Below are 21,387 nucleotides of genomic sequence, written 5' to 3' on the forward strand. Positions count from 1 at the left end.
GTTCTACATCAATGTACGGAAATTAATAATATCATTGACACCATTTTATATTATAAACTACCCACTAAAAGGCAGCATACAAAGCTAAAGGTATGTCAAAGATCGTTGGAACGATGTATGATAGAGAAGAAAAAGACAAAATAAAGAATACAGCTTTAAAAAACAAATAACAGATGTTACAATAAAAATAAATAAACTAAAATGGAAATGGGCGGGTTACATGGCAAAAGGGATAGAAAAGTGAAGCAAAAAAGTGCTAAACTGGTGCCCCAAGGTACAGCAAACGAAAAAGAGGAACACAATTTCGAAGGTTTTAGAAGGATAGACCAAATTAAAGAAACAGCAGGTGGTACATGACAGAGAGTGGCACAGTGCAGAGAGGAATGGCGGGATTTGGAGGAGGTTTTTGCAAAAAAAGGGCACACAGATACCTAAAAGAAGATTGAAATAGAAACGTGTTTAAATGTTAAAGTATCTGATTTAAAAGACACTATAAGCTGTAATATTCTAAGAGTCTCCATGTGATACTTTCTCCAATAGTTTTAACAGCCGTGGTGTTTAAAGTATCAAAATAAGCGGCAGGAAAGAAGAACAAAAATTTCATCTATAGTTTGTTGTGTTCGGAATAACGCTGTAATGAATGTATTTAAAATGTTTAGAAATTTTGCAATTTATTTATTGCATATTTATCCAGCGGCGCTACCTACCAAATGAGTCTCGGCTTTAGATTGTATCTGTTTGATATTCTTTTATAAGCAAATGATCAGTCTTCCATCAGTTTCATCATCCGACGTCGATGCAGAATATGAAATACCACTTATATCATTTAGACGTCTGTCGTTCCACACTGACCGTTTTAAGGCACTTTTTGTCGCACACCGCCACTATGTGGAACCAGCTAATTATATTCGAACCAATTTGATATATGGTCCTTCAATAAAAGAGCGTAAATTTCATTCATTCATTTTTTTTTTAAATTCTTAAAAGCAATGGCAAGATCTGGCAATGTGAGTCTACAAGGTTTCACTTTTCATCAGGTCAGCCTCCTGCCAGTGTGCCATTGCCATATTTTTTTTTATAAAACAGGTTTTATAAAAAAAAATTATCGTTTGAGCTACGAAATATATAGATCGACATTTCAGTTGACAGCTACAGGGTCGACAGAAAGTCGCACATTTGCCTTTTTAGCATTTTGCAATGGGGCAACTATAAGTAGTTCATATAACACATTAAAACCATAACAGCATTAAAAGCATAACAATGAAATACATTTTACTAAATTAAATAACATATGTTTAAAAACAATTGTGTTTCGTATTGAATTACGGGGACCGGTAGTTAACGTAATCGAAGGTCTATTCAAAAATCGAAACCAACAGACAACAATGGCCGTTTCACGTCCGCAGTGACGTTATTTGTTTTAATATTTTGACAGCTACTGGCCTGTTGGAGTTTTGAGAATCGGTGTGGTAGTTATGCGAATTGATATAATTCTTATTTACCACGTAGTTTTCTTGTAAATATGTACTATGTCTATTATTATAGATTACTGTTAAACTATCATGGGAAAGTGTTGTCAATATAACAAAAACATATTTAGCGACCTCACTTTCCAAGGTTTGCTAGCAGCACTTTATAGAAGGAATTATTACAGATTTTATTTAAAAATAAAATATTAAATATCATCCGGGAATCGAACCTACGTGCTCAGGGATGAGAGTCGCACGCTGAAGCCACTAAGCCAACACTGTTCTTTTTACACAGATTTTATTAATATATTTTTTTGCGTGTGTTGTAGGTATATTTTTACGACTCGCATATTAGTTTTTTGAAATCAAATACTATACTACTAAAATAAAAATAAAAAATATATAGTATAGTTTTTATGTGTTAGACATTACTATTGTGTAACGTCTTGGCTTTTATCAGCTTACTACTAAGCAAAAAAAAAATATTTTTCAATCTTAGATTAAGCAAATATTTAACTTCGATTTCCCTAATCAATCAAAGAAAAAATATTATAAATATCCTACCCAGATTGTTGATTCTGTTTTGTCTTCTATTGGAAGATCCAGAGTCGAGCGTTGAATATGACTGTTAAAAACGAATTATATCTGACATACAGGACTCATACTTAGCGGTACTGAATCTTATCCTTAGGTACCATATCGTCGCTGTAGAATGATAACCTCGTATGTCCAGAGAATCAAACAGTACAGGAAACGAAAAAGTGTCAATGCGTCAATGTTCACTTAAATATTATTATGTGTTTTGTCCATAGTTTTAGATGGTAAAATGGACTTATTTATTAATAACATAAATAGGTCCCTACTTCATGATTATACCAGTCAAATGACATAAGAGTCTCAGAATAAAAAAACAAATGGTTTTTTGACATACGAGGTTATCATTCTACAGTGACGATATGTAAAGGTGGGAACTGACCAACGTTACGAGGTGTAATGTAACATGTAATGTAATGTTACACAGCGAGCATTCGTGCAGTCAGTACGTCGTGTTACGGGGAAACACGACGTAACACTCCGTACTGACTGCACGAATACTCGCTGTGTAAAGGTGGGAACTGACCAACGTTACGATGTGTAATGTAACATGTAATGTAATGTTACACAGCGAGCATTCGTGCAGTCAGTACATCGTGTTGCGGGGAAACACAACGTAACACGACGTACTGACTGCACGAATGCTCGCTGTGTAACAGTACATTACATGTTACATTACACCTCGTAACGTTGGTCAGTTCCCACCTTAACATTACATTACATGTTACATTACACCTCGTAACGTGGGTCAGTTCCCACCTTAAACCCAATCATAGGAGCTTTCCAAAGCTCACATCATCTCTGATTACCAAAGACCACGGAGGTATTATTAGACACCACAAAAATACCGCATTTACTAATATTACAGTTTTATGTGAACCAGTGTCATGTTTGCAATTGATCCTGTACAACAAATTTTTACGATTATAAACCTTAATTCTATGGAGTAGAGTCTTCTTTCCGTCGGTGACGTATTATGCGATGTGAGGACGTATGCGCAGTTGAGCCTCACGCAATATTAAGCCGATTTTCTGCTTACAAGTTTCGTGATGAACCATAATCTGTTAGTTAAAGATGTCTAGAATGTATTATATGTTACATATATGTAAAGAAATAATTATTTTTCTTCTATTAGTTTCTTTAGATTATCTAGTATGTGTTAAATGATTCATTTAATTTGTTTGTTAGTCTGTGTAAAACAAGCTAGGCTGTCATTGAAATTTTAATTCGACGATTTTTGTGTTAGAACATAAACGTGATTGTTTTCAAGAAAAATAACAAACTGTATATGTTGGTTCTTAAAAACATATTTCAGCAACACATGAGTTTCAATCTTTATATATATATATAATGTCAGTGTGTCAAACAGGATGTCAATTCTTAGAAAAAAAATTAAAATGGTCTGATTCCTTGCTAGCTAAAATTAAAACTGTTATAATATGGAAACGCGTTGTGTATATATTAAGTAAATTATATTTTTAAAAATAAATATTGATTTATACTTGTTACAGGCATCTATGGATCTGCCACCGGACAAAGCAAAACTCCTGCGCAACTACGACCTGGAGAAGAAATGGGAGATCATTTGCGACCAGGATATGGTTCAAGCAAAAGATTCTCCGGCGCACTATTTGAACAAACTCCGAACCTACCTCGATCCTAAAGCTTCTAGGAGTCATAGGGTATGTACTTAAATAAAACATATTTTATATAATAATAGGGGACCCGACAGACGTTGCCCTGCATGATATTTCTAGCGATTAGGATATTAAACAAAGTTTGAAAGTACTGACTGGAGCGCCATCTGTCGGGCTGATTTATGAATCTAAACCATTCAGGGCGCTACCCAAACGCATATAAAAAAATTATTCAAATCGATCCAGTCGTTTAAGAGGAGTTCATCTAATATATAATATTAAATTTTATATTCATATTCAGTAAGTCTGAGAACCGGCTACTTTTAAATCAAATAGGCAAGTAGGTGATCAGCCTCCAGTGCCTGACACACGCCGTCGACTTTTTGGGTCTAAGACATGTCGGTTTCCCCACGATGTTTTCCTTCAACATTCGAGCAAATGTTAAATGCGCACATAGAAAAAAGTCCATTGGTGCATAGTCGGGGAACGAACCTGCGACCTCAGGTATGAGAGTCGCACCCAGAAGCCACTAGGCCAACACTGCTCTTGTTTATTTATTTATTTATTTATAAAAAGCTTGCCAACGCTTGGCACATTAATACATTGACAGAAGAAAAATAAAATACAGTTTTCAATGTGTCAAACATTTACTGGCAAACATAGCATAGGTACAAGAAGTAATAAAATTAATTAATCTAAACAATAAAAAAAAATTCAAACAAACACTAAACGAAAATCGCTCTCAAAGTCTGAGGTGAGCAACTATGGATGTCCAGATCCAGAATGCTCAATCTGGACATCGGTGAATTTCGGCCAAAACGCGTTCTCCGGAAAGGAGGGATAAATGGAAGGATGGGATATCTGGGATGTCCATTGGGTACACGGAATTGAAATTTTGTTAACAAGTTGGGGCTATCTAGCTGATTGTTTAGTATCTTAAAGGCAAACGATACATCATTTAATTTTCTGCGATTCTCCAATGACAACATTTTGAAGTGCGCTAGCCTTGTATCGTATGTAGGCAACTTTTTGTTGCCTACATACGATAGGTTGTAATGTTGTTCTATAAATAAAACTAAATATTTGAAATCTAGATCGGCAAGTGGAGGACTTCCACGATCATATAATTACATACATCATTTATCAATGAGTCAAATGATTGCGGAGTCCAGCCCGCATGCAATTATCCCCTGGCGATACTATTAGTTACTGTCTTCGTAAATTGCACATCCACACCCATCTGGTGCATGGACTATTGTTTAACCATGAAGAATTCCATTCTGATCTTAATATGACTGATGATAGCGAAGATTTAACCATGATATACGGATTGATTAAGTTTTTATGATTTAAAAAGTCTGATTTCACATTTTAACCAAAATACTTGTTCGTCTCTTTTCATCACAATATAAATAGAATTTGTGAGTAAGAGACGAAAAGCTCTAATTCAATTATAAGAATATCCAATAGAAAAAGTATATTTAAACAGTATAATCTAAAATTATGGTGATTCATGTGCACTTTTTTTAATAATGTCCTAATCACTGTTTGCATAAGTCTAATTGCTTTGTTTTGTTCCATTAGTTTTGTCTAAATAAATAAATGTCGTATGTATTTTCGCACTTATTGCTTACTTTACCTAACTTAATTTTTTTTCTCACATTGGTTGTCATTGAAGATCAATCGAAAGCGGTAAGTAAGGCCACCAAGCCCTCCTTTTCATTTATTTTATATAGATTTCTATACATTAGACAGTGCGATTACAAAAAATAAATTGTTTCTATACTCTTTAAAATAGTACAATACTGCTTTATAATAGTCGATGGCTCGTGTTTTAAGTTTTTTAATAAACTAAAATAATATTAACGTAAATTCACGAGTAATATACTCGTGAGTTTTAAAATTAATATCGCGTTTAGCGTAGAGAAATATAAAACTTCATTTTGGATGCGGGCTTTTGACAAGTAAAATCCTCGGAGAGTAATTTTTATAGATCAGGGTAGAGCTTGAAAACCCTGTCATTTTAAGGACAGCAATGTATTAAAATATTCCTAAAAAACTTGATCTCATAGTATGTCTCATACGAGTCTGTCCCGCATAGCGCCCGCATTACTTTACGCTAATAGCTGCACATTCCTTTAAGGATAAATATACTATAACAAATGCGTGGTTTATAAAATAAAAAAGAGTGAGAGCGGACCCAAGGACAAAAAAATATCGCTAGAAGTAACTTTTCTACTCCTGGCCTCATTCGTTACAAACTGTCAGCTTACGCTAATGCTTGACACTTCAGTAGGAAGTGGAAATGCAAGTAGATACTTAATCTAAAGCTCTCTGCTACTCACTCATCTGGTTGGTAGTCCACGTCTGGTCAGAAACAGCCTTCGATGTCAAATTCTATAGGGGTAGCGTTCTGAGGTTTCCTTTATCGAAACAAAGATTACTTACTTCAACTTCAACCAACCCACAGTGAAAAGTCCATTGAGCTTTTCTGTCTATGTGCGCATTTACCACTCAAACGCCGAAGGAAAACCCTATGAATATGGTTTATTGCTTTACACCCAAATAGTTGATGGACTGTATCAGTCAAATCATTACTTCTTCTTTTCTTCTGCGTGCCACTTCATTACTAAAGGTTACAACAACTTAAATTTCTGGGTACCTTGTGGTAATCTAAACAGTTCCTCGGCGGATGTGATGTCAGTCCACTCCCGTACGCCCCACAACCAATTCTTCCTTCTACCAGCACGTCTCTTGCCTTGAATTTTGCCCATCAGCTGCAACAAGTCGTACCTATCGATGATGACGCATATGTGACTTTCCGTATTTTAACAGTCAACATAAACTATTGTGTCGTCCCAATTCGTTGAAGAACTCTTTCATTGGGTCCAGCTGATGCGAAGCATGCGACGGTAACACCACATCTGAATAAATTCTAGATGCATTCTTGTGTCTTCATTAAAAGTCCATGCCTCATAGCCTTACTATCCTTAAAACCGGCAGCGCGCTTGCGAACCTTCTGGCAGTGTGATTGTCCATGGGCATGGTTAGCTTTATGCCCGTTTGCCTACTGTAACATTAAAAAAAAAAAAAAACAGACCGAAATCTAAAGGAAGAGTCCTAAGGTAGTGCCACTGGTTTAATGTCGTTCCTGTAATACGGTTCGTTATTTACGAACTGTATATGGGAACCAAGGCGTAAATTCTACTATCTGACGATGGCCAATGAAAATAAACGAAGGTTGTGTGAGTCAGAGCAATCGAATTGATTGAAGATGTTACGTCATGTATTGTGTGAACAACTATTATGGTATTTGCAATAAAACATTGATTTAATTGTTCCTACAGTTTTTAGTCGTCTATTAACCTTCAACGTTTTTATGCCATTTACGCGCACGTGTATCGGAACTTGCCTTATGTTTTTAGAGTTTAATTTCCGCAGTTTCTTCTTCGAAGTTCCCGATCTCTTTCTTTATTATTTATATATCTTGTCGATTCAAAACCTTTTGAGGGGAGAATTTATCGTATCGACGGGATGAACTTTTAATGTCAGACAGAAACCCTTAAATATTTTTTATTGGTACTTCGTTTCTTTTATTTTGTTGACGTCGGGTCTCCAATGTATTTAATAGTAATTAAATAATAATAATGTTAATCTGTCCAGACGTTCTCGAGTTCAAACAAACCCAACGTTCTTTTATATTAATAATAATATATCCTTTATTCAGATCGACTTAGGTACAGACATCAACATAGATCATTATATTAATCTAGATATTATAAGGTTAAAAAAAACTATGCTAATATTTGGATCTTGCTTGATTTCTGCAGATCTGTTTGCCAGGCGGCAAAGGCCTCCTCCAACCTTTTATATATTAAGATTATATATAATATACGTCGTATCAATACGCAACGCAAAGATCACACACAATTTGTTTGTAATTACCAGTTTACTGTCAAAATAATATATAAAGCGATACCGATGCTTTTGTATGCATCTGCTATATGCATAGTTGTTTAAAGATAAATGGGTCATAGGTAGTAAAATTTTATCGACACAAGAATTTTTAATAACAGCCATCATTTCAGCACTCACAAAAAAATATTTTTGTATTAATTTTCTATAAAATCAAGTTCATACTAATGATAAATGTCTTATCTCCTGTTAGTACCCTTAAAAAGTCAAGTAATGTCGGCTTTTACATAGGAATTACAAATTATTACCGCTATCCGCTGGAAGGAAAAGCTCATTCTTCTCCATTACTAGCTGAACATGCCTTGAGGCAACACAATAGTAATTCTCTTACTGATAGTAATCACAAATCAATATCAGATAAACGGGGCCTGAATAATGGGTTATTTGAAATTGATAGTGTTTTGTTTATGTTGGAAAGTCTTGGAAATTTGGTTAGAAACGATCATGTGACTGCGGTCTTTGTGGTTTATGATGGGTACGGACTAGCATAATTGATAAGACTATATCGTGATTTCAATTATTTTAATTAGATGTATAGAGAAATGTTTTTAAAGTTATACTTCTTTTGGCGCGTTAGGGAAAAATGATAAGAGTAAATTATTACGATGTGCGCTCACTGTCACAAAAAACCGTTAGCTATATATACGTATAGTCAACATTTTAGTTTTCCTATGGTTAGAGTCGTGTTCTCTACAAACGTAGAATAAAATTTTTGATAAGATTTTTATCTTGTTACGCCAAAGAAGTATTTAAACTTCTAACGCGTGTACATAAGTAGTGGGTACACACACGTTTTTTTAAAGAATATTTGATTTATAGCATATATGCTAAACAACAATTATAACTACTATGTTGCATAATTCCTTAAACTACTAACAAATTTTTCTTTCTACCTACCTATTACAGTCTACCCAGACCTGTCACAAATATTTAAAACACGTGACAATTTATTTCACAATTCGTCATTTGAGATTTTAATAAATTATTTTGCATAAAATCTCTTTTCGAAATTTTAATTTAAAAAATAAGAATTTCTATAAGGTAATTCGCTCTTCTCACTCTCTCTCTCTCAATCGGTATCAATCGCTCTCTCCCATTTCTTCCACAAAAACACTGCACGTCTTCGTGACGCTAATATTATTATTATTTTTTTAGTTTCATCCGTAAAAATTTTACCTTCAGGCGCCTTAAGAAGTTTCACTTCAAAATATGATGAAGCAATAATAATTTCTCGATAGCGGATTTTTTAAATTAATTTGACACTACTTTTTTCCAGAAAAGAAAAATGGTAGGTGACTCGACCTCCACGCAAGTGCTGCGGGATTTAGAAATATCGCTGCGAACCAATCATATTGAGTAAGTTTAATCTTTTGTAATTATTATTATAAGGCCACATACCAAAATGACCTTTTCATATTAACGACTTCAGAATACCTTACGTCTATTTTTGTTTCTCCCAAATCCTTAATTATGTTCCTGATCATGAAACTATCCTGAGCTAAAGTAAACAGTTACCAAAGATTTCAATAATAAGAAAACCTTATTTTATTTTCATATAATTTCCATTTCAAATGTTAGTATTTACTTATAGCAAAATGTTCGTCGCCTATGGACATGGATAAATGACTCTCTTTCCGTATGACTCTATATCTTTGCCAATAGTCTACCAGTCTTTTCCTACTATTTCTATTAAGCAGATACAGTGCAAGTACTAAAATATGAATACTGTCCTATATAAAATAATGAGCAGCAACTGGTGAACATCATTTAGCAAATTAGGACACATGCGCATATGTGCAATGTAGTTAGAATTGTTTATCATTTCGCCCACTTCTAATATTAAGGCATTCGTTTGAATTTGATAAACTGAATGGAAATCCTGTGATTAATCTACATCCTCTCAATTTTAGGCTATCATTTCTCGTCATAGTGAATTTGTTTATGCACTTTTATCTGGGCCTCAGATTTCTGTATCTGTTTCATAATGACCTGTCAATCTTATAGGCAAATAGGTGAACAGCCTCCTGTGCCTGACACACGCACTCGCCTTTTTGGTTTCCTGGCGATGTTTTCCTTCACCTGTCTGAAAAGGACAAAAGTACTTTACATTTTTATAACAGGGGGCAAATGGACAGGAGGCTCATCTGATAAAAAAAAGAAAAAAGAAAATTTTTATTATGGAACATAAGATACAGGTATCACTTATTCCACGTCATTAAATTTGTATAGGTAGACATCCCTACTCATCGGCAAAGAAGACAGAGGGTGTAGGCCGAGAGAAAAAGCCGGCGTAAAAAACTCTCGGTACTCTCTCTGGACTCTGATGTTAAGTGATACCGCTGCCCATGACACTTAAGGCTGCCTACGCACTGGCGACCATGGTCGCCGCGACCTGGCCGCGGCGGCCAGTGAATTCTGGACTTTATATGGCCATCGCTATAGCCCCTACGCACTTAGCGGCCAGCGACCAGCGGCCACCGTGCACCGACGACCATGGCCGCGGCGGCCTGGCCGCGTCTATGGTCGCCAGTGCGTAGGCTACCTAAATTGCCAGAAGGCAAGCGCGTTGCCGGCCTTTTAGGAATTGATACGCTCTTTTCTTGAAGGACCCTAAGTTGAACGGGATTGGAAATACTTCAGTGGGCAGTTTCCTCATAGTGGTACGCGGCAAAAAAGTTCATTTATGGAACGACGGACGTCGAAGTGAAAGCGGTGGTATTTCGTATTCTGCTTTGACGTCCGATGATAAAACGTAGTATCAACGATATCAATAAAAGCGTTAACTTCCTCTGAATGCTAAATTACTCCTAATTTCAGATGGGTCCGCGAATTTCTGAATGAGCATAACCAAGGACTAGATGTGCTGATCGACTACCTGAGCTTTAGACTAAGTATGATGCGGCATGAGCAGAGGATAGCGCTTGCACGGAGTCAGTCCAGCGATGGTATTCATCAAGGTAGGTTGAGACTAAAGAAGATCTGTTACCGAAGTTATTGTTAGATCCAGAATTTAACCCAGGCCCGGACAACGAGTGGGTCATGCCTTTTTCTTCATACTATCTAATTTATTTGTTTATAGCATGCTAGCTGACCCGGCAAACGTTTGTTTTGCTATGTATATTATTTCCAGGAAATTTTTTTTTAGTTCAATAATATAACTATCTACATTCTACAATAATGATCGTAAAGGGGTGAAAATTAGGGGTTGTATGTGTTTTGTATGCTGTATCATAAAAAAATAAAAACAGATTGTTTTTTCTAACTTTTGGGGTGGATAACCTAACCCTTATCACTTAGGGCTTTGAAATATTTCATAAGAATCGGTCGAACCGTTACGGAGGAGTGTGGGAACGAACATTGTGACACTAGAATTTTATCTATTAGATATAGTCGCTATATTTAAACAAAAGATATTACAACATTAATTATTATTAAAAAATCAATGCCGTTACAACCTTTTAAGGTCTGGTCCTCAGATTTGTGTGTCTGTTTTGTAATTTGTTTTTTTTAATAGGCAAAGAAGTGATCAGCCTTTTGTGCCTGACATACGCCGTCGGTTCTTTGAGTCTAAAGCATGAAAGTGTATAGAGTATAGACACTTACATACTTAGACAGAATGCCCATTAGTGTATAGTTGGGGTTTGAAGTTACGACCTCAAGTATGCACAATTATTCGCAAATGAGGAAATAATAAAAATAATATTTAAAAAATCACATAGGAATCATCATCATTAATTATTACAGTCAACACAACAACCTCGGACTGCAGTGGTCCAACAGAAGGTAGTGCCACCTTAACCTCCACGTGGAGAAGAAGAGCCAGATCGGCCGATTCCGAAATCGAAGGCGCTGGGAGTCCCGCTGTAGCTCGCAGAAGAACGCGACACGCCGCCAGGCTTAACATGGGAGCATCCACGGACGATATACACGTTTGCATTATGTGTATGCGGGCTATTATGAATAATAAGGTAAGACAAGAAATGTTGGGAAAGATTCGAATCGTCGACGACCAGTCACTTTTCGAGCGGCTTGATCTCTTGGCGTAGAGATGTGGCGTCTCTCTGCATCTTCTACCGCATTTACATTAGAAGTGTTCCAAGAAGTTGTGCGAATGAATACCTGCAAGTTGAGTTTCATCATCGGACAAGGCAGTTCCACAACTGAGCGTTTCTTAAGCCAGTTTTTGAGACGCTCAACCACTATGTGGAAGCTGCCCACTGAAGTATTTCCGAACCAATTCGACTTAGGGTCCTTCAAGAAAAGAGTTTACCAATTCTTAAAAGGCCGGCACTTGTGAGCCTTCTGGCACTGTGACTGTCCATGGGCGGCGGTATCACTTACCATCAGGTGAGCCTCCTGCCTGTTTGCCTCCTGTTACATAAAAAAAAAAAAAGGGTGCGTGTACTTATGTACGCGCGTAAGAAGTTATACTTCTTTGGCTTTCTTTATTTTTTTAAAATATTAAATAATTAATAACAAATATTTAACGTTAATAATTTAATAATATTTAATATTTAGTATATTATTCAATTATTAATTAATATTAATAATGATAATAATTATTATTTATTATTTTATTCATTCAATTTAATAACTACGTATGTTTCATAACCTTTTAACTAAGTAACAATAGGTCTTTGTGAAAAAGCATTGTTAAATTTCTTTGCAAAAATAATTAAAACTCCTTTATTTGTTTAAAAGGTAAATGTCATTATGTTCATTCAAAATTCTTGGCATAGCTGCTAACTTCACGCATATTCTATTTCTTTTTACTTCTAGATTGTCTTATTCCCATCTCGCTCGCGCACGCTATAATCACACTAACAATTTTGTGTCACAGGTGCGCGCGCATCGTAAAATTTCACTCTCATCAATTTTTCATAACGCGCCTAAAGAAGTATAACTTCAAAAAAAAGACTTAGCACTGTGTCTGTGACCGGTCAAAGATCGTGCTGTCTCGTTCCTAAATAAGTTTAAGGTATTTTTAAATTAATTTTTTGCCACTTAGCTGCAGTTAATCAAATCTAAAATTAATTTATTTGTATACATTTCTGAACCTTCTATATGTTTACTACCAAGTTCCAGTTTCTTAATCAAGGTAGAGAAGAACTGGCAGGGGATTCTCCGCAACTCTTTCTAAAAATTATCATCTAAATAGAACTGTTTGTTTACAATTTGTTATGTTATATTTTTATGTAATTTTAGTACGGCTTCAATATGGTGATACAACATAGAGAAGCGATCAACAGTATTGCACTATCTCTAGTGCATCATTCGTTACGAACCAAAGCGCTGGTACTGGAACTGCTGGCTGCCATATGTCTAGTGAAGGGAGGGCATCAGATTATATTATCTGCATTTGATAACTTTAAGGTAATTTTTTTGTATATCTGTAATGTAGTCTGTGCGGGGATTTGAAGGCCGGGAAACTGTTACGTCATTATTTATTTTTTACATCCTTACAGATTATTCCAATACGATAATGTCGAGAAAAATAAAATATAATAAAGTATATAATATTAAACAGATAATATACTGTGAATTCATTCTGCAAATATATAAATATGTCGATAGTGTCGGAGATAGCATTTTATTGCCACAACATTTAGGATTACGGGTATATAGACTGGATTTTGCCCTTGGTATGGCAAATAACCTAGGTCTTCGCCCTCGCACATATCCCAGAAACCCAGTTCTTGGATTGCACACTACACCCCTCAAGACTTATTATAGTTCGACAGTCTCTTGATTCTTAATATGAAATAATTAAATGTATAAAATTTTTGCAAAAGAAATAAAGCGTAGAAAATGAATTCCTTTAATGAAAAAGCCTTTCAGCACAGACTACTATATTGTATTTTTCCTTATGATATCTTTTAAAGCGATCAGTCTGCCTGTGACGCTTTATGTATGTCTACTCTAGTGTATATTCAACGAAGAGTTCAATATCAGAATAGTCAATATTACTAAAAGCTTTTTTATATGCAAATTCATAATCATTTATCCATTTAGGTAACACAGTGTAGTATACCAAAATAAATAATAATTATTTTACGAATAGAATCCACGTCATCCTTGAGTGGCGGCTATGGCGGTGAAGGCTATATTTATTTCCAAAATATAAAAAAAATGAGCAGCCCTGCAAAGGCGAAACGGGCCGCTAGTATATATAAACAGTTAGTCAGATACCTATAGTCTAAATAACATATACATTTCCGAATCTGACAGATTTTTTCGCTTCAAAGAATCTTCTTCAAGAAATCTTAGTCGTAAGACCTACTTGAGTCACCAGTTCATATAATCAAATTAATTATATTCATTATATTGTTATTCCAGGAGGTGGTCGGTGAGCCCAGGCGGTTTCACACACTGATGGAGTATTTCATGAACTACGACAGCTTCCATATTGAGTTTATGGTAATTATAAAAATATTATTGGCTATTACTATACGATGATTACCTGTGCAAAAATTAGCCTGGTACAAATGTTTGAATTTTTTTTACTAACGCAACGTCCATGCATCGGGTTGTCTCTCTCCCTAAAATATGGCGAGGGGGCCGGTGGCTGGCCATGCGCCATGCTCGTAAACGGGTGCTGCTTGTGGTGACTGGTCGTACTTGAATACCTATGTGTTTGCGTGTTGTTCCCACAAGAATGTAAGTGCGTGCTCCTATTTCACCATGCCTCCTGCTGATAGAGGACAAGTCTTTTTTTTTTTTAATTTATGTTATTATTATTAATTACTTGATATGTCATGTGGAACATGGTGTAATGGTTGCAACTCCTTACAAACGTTGTGTAAAAAAAAACGTGGCGGAGAGTTTATTGCTAGTTCTTCTCTCCCGACTTGAGAACTGGCAATAAATGTTAAATTAGAAGCATTAATGTGTATTTATTTACTGACGAGTCATAAGTGTACATTATGTAACCTATATGATTAAGTGATTTTTTACTTTACCTTACATTCGCGTCGGTATGGCGGGCTGTAAGTCACACCGGAGAATTATGGCATGACAATGCCGCCTCTTATTTTTTTATGGACTATCGGAAAATACTAGAATTTTGTGGAACAAATCGTTTGAAAGGCGTTTGTCCGCTTATTGTTCTGTATTACTGCAAGTGTAATAATTAAATATTCCATTAATTAAACTTTTTGAAGTTATACTTCTTTAGGCGCGTTATGAAAAATTTATGAGAGTGAAACCACCGCACCGTTACACAAAATTATCAGTATGAAGTTGCCCACTAACGAATTCTTTTTAAACCAGCCGGGCGCCGAGCGTGCGCGAGCGAGATGGGAACAAGACAATCTACAAGTAAAAAGAAATAGAATATGCGTGAAGTTAGCAGCTATGCCAAGAATTTTGAATGACCATAATGACCTTTGTAGTACCTTTTAAACAAATAAAGGAGTTTTAATTATTTAAACAAGTGTTATTTTAATGTTTGTATTATTAATTTTTTTAGGTAGCGTGTATGCAGTTCGTGAACATAATAGTACATTCAGTAGAAGATATGAACTTCAGAGTTCACCTTCAGTATGAGTTTACGGCCCTCAAACTCGACGAATACCTTGAGAGGTTACGGCTTTGCGAAAGTGAAGACTTGCAGGTATTTCTTGTCATATTTGTATATAGCGTCACTGTAGAAATATAACCTCGTGTGTCAAAAAACCATTAACTTTTTATTCTTAGAATCTCATGTCATTTAGCTGGTATAATCATGAAGTAAGGATTATTTATGTTATTAATAAATAAGTCCTTTTTACCATCCAAAACTATGGACAAAAACACAATAATATTTTAACGAACATTGACGAAATTAAACACTTTTTTCGTTATACTGTTTGGTTCTCTGGACATACGAGGTTATCATTCTACAGCGATTTGTGTATTACTATTTGGGATAAGTGTATAATTTTAATGTTTTATATTTATTTTTTAGTGGAGTTACTAAGGGTCGTTCGATAATTATCGATAGGGAGGAGTAGTTCAATATCTATCTTTCAAACCCTAAGGGGTGTCCACCATAAATATAATTTTTTTATTTTTTAGAAATAATAATTGTTTTTTAATTTTTATGATACAGCATACAACAATACATACAACCCCTCTACGATCAACCTCTATTATTTATTTTTGTGTATAGTTATTTTTATTAAACTAAAAAATTTTTTACTAGAAATAATATACATGGCAAAACAAACGTTTGCCGGGTCAGCTAGTATATTATATTATTGTCGATATTAACAAATTTACATAATTGAGTACATTTTCTTATACATAATTATATTTTTATTTACTACATTCGATTATCATAATTTTAATATTTTGAGTAAAAATTTAAAAAAATAATGAGACGTTTTTTTATTTATACGAAGTAATTACAACATTCTATAATCATAGTAATAATAATTATTATTAAAAATGGAAAATTAAAACAATTTTCATTTTTTTTTGTTCCCTGTGCCAAGTAAATAAAATTGATTTAATTCATATATCAAATATAATTTCAGGTACAAATATCAGCGTACCTAGACAATGTTTTCGACGTGGCCGCTCTCATGGAGGACAGTGAAACCAAAACAGCTGCTCTCGAAAAGGTCAACGAACTCGAAGACGAATTGGGACATGTGAGATATTTAAGTTTTTATTTTCTAGAAATGGATTATGTGTATAATGAATGGATATTCCTGTAAAAACTTTACTTATTGACCTTATGTCCCTTTCAGGCACACGAAAGGCTGGCAGCGTTAGAAAGAGATGCAATAGCGAAACTGGCGACGCTCGAATCTGAGCTCGCTCAAGTAAGGCAAGAGCGGGACCACCTCGCCGAAGCAAGAAGACAGGTTGTTGAAGAGGTTAGTTTTAACTGCTTTTAAATCAGTTGCGCAGAAATATTAAATTGTTTTTTTTATTCGTAGACCTTTTAGAGTACCTAATCAAAAATATTTTTTAGACTTGTCTGTTCTGACTTTGAAATAGCCTTTGCATTTCAATCTATTTAAATTTTGAAACTCCGGGTCTAAAAATGGAATTAGTATTTGATTTTACACTTATATAAAACTAGCCGTTTCGCGCCCGCTTTGCTGGACGAATTAAAATAAATTTTATGTTTCATTATTTTATTTTTTTTCATATTTTTATTATTCTTCTTTTTAACTTCCCGCTAAGAAAATTGAAATATTTCGAAAATCGAGTTTTTAACAGATGTTGACGTTTAGAGGTTCTAGGAAGCCTCCCCGAATGTTTCCGCGGTGAAGTCCGTATGGATAAATTTTAAACAAAAAAACAGCAATAAAAAAATTAAGGAACGTTGGAATTTAATAAATAAATAGCCATTATTATATTTATTGTTATACACCGTACATATTTTGTTAAATCCAGGTGTCAACGTTGCGGCGAGCGCAACAGGATTCCCGTAACAGACAGTCCATGTTAGAGTCGAAGGTGCAAGAGCTGGAATCTCTCACCAAATCTCTACCTCGGGGTGCCTCAAGTAAGTTTGCACCACAGACCCCTAAAAACCAGTGTCAGGACTTATGTGTACTTACGGGAGACATATCTATTTAAAAATATACCCTGGAAATTTTACACATGATCACATGTCTTTTTTTTATTTTTCTTTTGTATCATGGACCGTTTTTGAGTATAGGGCTTAGACTAAAAATGTGTGAAATGTTTTGCTTTTTGTTTTGTTTGGATTCATCAACTTTCATTCATTTCATTTCATTCAGCGATTTATTCAAGTTACAGCCTATATACAATAATACCGCTTGCCTGGGTAATTGGTTAACACACCAATAGATACAGCACTTATGGCCTCGTACTTGCGGGCCTTTTGGCAATGTGAGTGTCTATTTATCACTTAACATCAGATGAGCCTCCTGCCCGTTTGCCTCCTAATACGTAAAAAAATATGGCCATAAATATACTTAATCTGAACAATTCCAGAAGTGTTGTTTAACTGTCATTATATGGAATAAGCTTTCATAATAAACTATATTTATTTAAAGCCTTTTATTTATTTCAGTGGGTGCAATATCCTCCGCGCTCTGTAACGGCAACATCCAAAACGGTCCAACCAATGGCCACGTTTCCCCCCCGCACCTCACAAATGGGGATGTACATTCCCGGCTCCCCTCACCACCAGGCCCTCCAGCGCCACCTGTTCCCCCCGTGCCGCAGGTGCCCCAGGCCCCTTCGCCTCCCTTGCCACCTCCGCCGCCGCCTCCCCCAGTGCTAATCCCCCCTCCCGCCCCACCAGCCCCTCCAGCGCCTGGTCTCATGCCCGCTCCTCATCACACAGACGCAATGACCATAAAGAGAAAGGTGGATACGAAGTATAAGCTGCCAACCTTGAACTGGATCGCGTTGAAGCCTAATCAGGTGAGTGGATGGATTGGATTGTAAGAGAGTGATTAGATTGGGAAGTATGGAAAAATAGCATTAGACTTCGGAATATGTGAAAAGATTTTCCTTTAAATTACGCATTTAAGGAAACATATAAACGATTTTTTTTTCCATTTTTATAATTAAATAAAAATTACAGGTCCGAGGCACAATATTCAATGAATTAGACGAAGAGCGACCACGTCGAAGGATTAACTTCTCCGAATTCGAAGAGAAGTTCCGTATCGGCGGCGCGTGCGCAGCTCTGCAACACAACGACGACACTCTGACGTCATTCCCAAGCAAACGATTCCGTAAACCAGACACCTTATCCCTACTTGAACATACGCGACTTAGGAATATCGGTAAGAATTAGAGAATGTTCTCCAAAGATAAATCAGAATTTCTCAAACATCGGCGTTTCTGGAAAAATTAAAAAAAAAACTGCGTGCGTACAAAGTGCACATGTCAGAAGTGAAGCTTCTTTGGAAAACTAATTTTTAACTCTTGTTCATATTTATACAAATCTAAAACTTAACATTTTCGAGACTTAGAGGGAAGGGAAAAGGGAAGATATGTTAGGAATTTAATAAATTTAATTGTCATTAAAATATTAATATGTAGTATCGAAAATTAATTAATAATTGTTTTTCTTCGATAATAAAAACACGTGGCATTTTAATTTACAATTCCTAATTTGAGATATCAATAAATTATTTTGCATAAAATATAAAATACTAATATTTCATAAAATCTCTTTACGAAACTTTAATTTTACAAAAAAAAATTCTATAAGGTAATTCGCCCATCTCACTCTCTCTCAATCGCTCTCTCCCTTTTCTTCGACAAAAACACTGCACATCTTCGTGACGCTAATATTATTATTATGGCGTTTCATTCGTAAAAATGTTACCCTCATGCGGCTAAAGAAGTTTCACTTCAAAAATATGTACTTTTGTTAAGTCCTTAAGTACGTTCGAAACTGCAATACTTTTCTCACCGTGCTTGGTGAATGATTATCTAATATAAAAATCAACCTTAAATTCTTCCAGCGATCTCAAGGCGGAAACTCGACACGCCAGTAGAAAAAGTAATTGCAGCAATAAACAACCTCGACCTCAAACAACTACCCCTCGAGAGCGTAGAGATCCTTCAACGCATGGTGCCCACAGAGGCCGAACAGAAAGCGTACAAGGAATACGTAGCGGAGAAGAAAAACATCAACCAATTAACAGAGGAAGACAAATTCCTGATGCAACTCGCCAAAGTCGAGAGGATCTCGGCCAAACTGTCCATCATGAGCTACATGGGAAATTTCTTCGACAACATTCACTTAATAACACCACAGATACACGCGATAATATCCGGCTCGTCCTCGGTCAAATCTTCGCAGAAATTGAGGAACGTCTTGGAGATTATTCTCGCGTTTGGGAATTATTTGAACAGCAGCAAGCGTGGACCGGCGTACGGTTTCAAATTGCAATCTTTAGATACGTTAATGGATACGAAGTCGACGGATAAGAGAGTGTCGTTGCTGCATTATATTGTGGCCACGATAAGGCAGAACTTCCCAGAGTTGCTGAGCTTTGATACGGAGCTGTTGTATATCGACAAGGCCGCTCAAGGTGAGTTTTTTTGGTTGGTTACCAGTTTAATATGGTTTGAACTTTTTAGGCTTTCTATTTCTAAATGTCTTTCATTTTAAATACACAGGTGAGATCAGTACTTCATGTGGAGTAATGTTCTTTTCTTTGGCGTAGCGTAGAGATGTTGATTCTGCATCTTCCACCGAATTTAGCATGGAGAGTGTTATGTAATTTAGCATGAGCACCTGCAGATGAGTTTCATCATCAGACGTCAAGGCAGAATGCGAAATTCCACCCGTATCACCTAGACGTCCGTCGTTCCACAACTGAACGTTTTTTAAGGCAGCCGCGCACCATTACTATTTGGGACCAGCTGCCCACTGAAGTATTTCTTCAAGAAAAGAGCGTGCCAATTCTTAAAAGGCTGCTAACGCACTCGCGACCCATCTTCCATTGAGAGTGTTATTTAATTCACATTTTATAATTTGGAAGTAGTCTTTCTATATCTAGACAGTTATGAAATACCTTGTAGGTAAATATATAAATTGTATTTGTAAACAATTATACAATTAATTTTTTTTTCAGTGTCGCTAGAAAACGTTTTAGCCGACGTAGCAGAACTGGAGCGCGGTATGGAAGCGGCGAGACGCGAAAGTGAAGCGCGGGACACGCATCGATCTGCGCACGCGCACGTACTTAGGGACTTTATCGCGAACGCGGCGGACAAGCTACGGCGGTTACGGCACGAGACTAAACATGCACAGGTTACTACTACTTTTTTATTAAGCTCATATATCCTTAAAGATAAAACTTAAATTAGAATAATATACTTCATGTATTTAGCGTGTGTGGTAATAATATCGATAAATGAAATTAATTCTAATTAGATAAAGAAATCATTTAAGTTCAGTTCAGTTCTGTAATATATGATTTTTTCTTATGTTTGGGAAGATAATTGTTTTCTTGTCTGTCAATACTAACTAGATAACTAAAACATAAATATATTTTTTCATTTGATTTTGGCAAAAACTATTCAGTATAATTCTTAAATTTCTTTTAAATTGAAACGCTTAGGACTGGAAGAAATAGCTTAATAGCCAAGCCCGTTGTCATGTATTTTTTGAATAATTTAAATTGTATTTTATTATATTTTCAGGACTCATTCGCATCATGCGTGGAATACTTTGGCGAGGCGCCACGTGGCTGTGACGCCAATACTTTCTTCTCGCTTCTCGTCAGGTTTACGAGGGCGTTTAAGGTTCGTTACCCATGAGAATTAAAGCCAAAAATCAATGTGTAATCATCAACCTTTTTACATAATAAAATTTTGATAATGAAGCAAAGGAATTAACGAATTAGAGATCGTTCAAGTATTACGTCACGCAATTTTTCGAGATTCTTGACCCCCAGACAGTAACGTTTTTCTTCTGTACTCAATAGCATAAGATTTCGTGACTACCCATTGACTCTTTACCATTTTGTCGTGTAAAGTACCGGAAAGTATTTTTTTTATTATATTTTAAAGTATCGGAAAGTCGAAAATAATATTAACAATAAGTAACAATTAAATAAATAAATAACGCGTAATTTAATCCCCGCCCCGCATCGTAAAGTTTTACATGAGGGGAAATCCCCATTTGCTACATATTACTTATGACACTTAATAAAGTAAGGCCAATCAACAAATAAAAATGAGTGCATTTTGGAGTTGGTTATATTTTTTTGTTATTACTA

General features: G+C 35.6%; 1 protein-coding gene across 2 annotated transcripts in view; it reads left to right on the forward strand.

Annotated features, from left to right (window-relative positions):
• The window catches only part of LOC125049191 (formin-like protein), an 86,846-nt gene that overhangs the window by 59,374 nt on the left and 6,085 nt on the right, over window positions 1–21,387 (forward strand). For both annotated transcript variants that reach the window (XM_047648336.1, XM_047648335.1), the window contains exons 2-16: window positions 3,575–3,745; window positions 8,952–9,031; window positions 10,493–10,632; window positions 11,420–11,643; window positions 12,881–13,048; window positions 14,012–14,092; window positions 15,144–15,287; window positions 16,192–16,308; window positions 16,408–16,536; window positions 17,063–17,174; window positions 17,709–18,064; window positions 18,228–18,432; window positions 19,120–19,692; window positions 20,239–20,417; window positions 20,810–20,911. In XM_047648336.1, the coding sequence (XP_047504292.1) occupies window positions 3,575–3,745; window positions 8,952–9,031; window positions 10,493–10,632; window positions 11,420–11,643; window positions 12,881–13,048; window positions 14,012–14,092; window positions 15,144–15,287; window positions 16,192–16,308; window positions 16,408–16,536; window positions 17,063–17,174; window positions 17,709–18,064; window positions 18,228–18,432; window positions 19,120–19,692; window positions 20,239–20,417; window positions 20,810–20,911 (2,781 nt within the window). The remainder of the gene's footprint in view (window positions 1–3,574; window positions 3,746–8,951; window positions 9,032–10,492; window positions 10,633–11,419; window positions 11,644–12,880; window positions 13,049–14,011; window positions 14,093–15,143; window positions 15,288–16,191; window positions 16,309–16,407; window positions 16,537–17,062; window positions 17,175–17,708; window positions 18,065–18,227; window positions 18,433–19,119; window positions 19,693–20,238; window positions 20,418–20,809; window positions 20,912–21,387) is intronic.

This window comes from Pieris napi, chromosome 4 (assembly GCF_905475465.1).
Source record: "Pieris napi chromosome 4, ilPieNapi1.2, whole genome shotgun sequence".
Lineage (NCBI taxonomy): Eukaryota > Metazoa > Arthropoda > Insecta > Lepidoptera > Pieridae > Pieris > Pieris napi.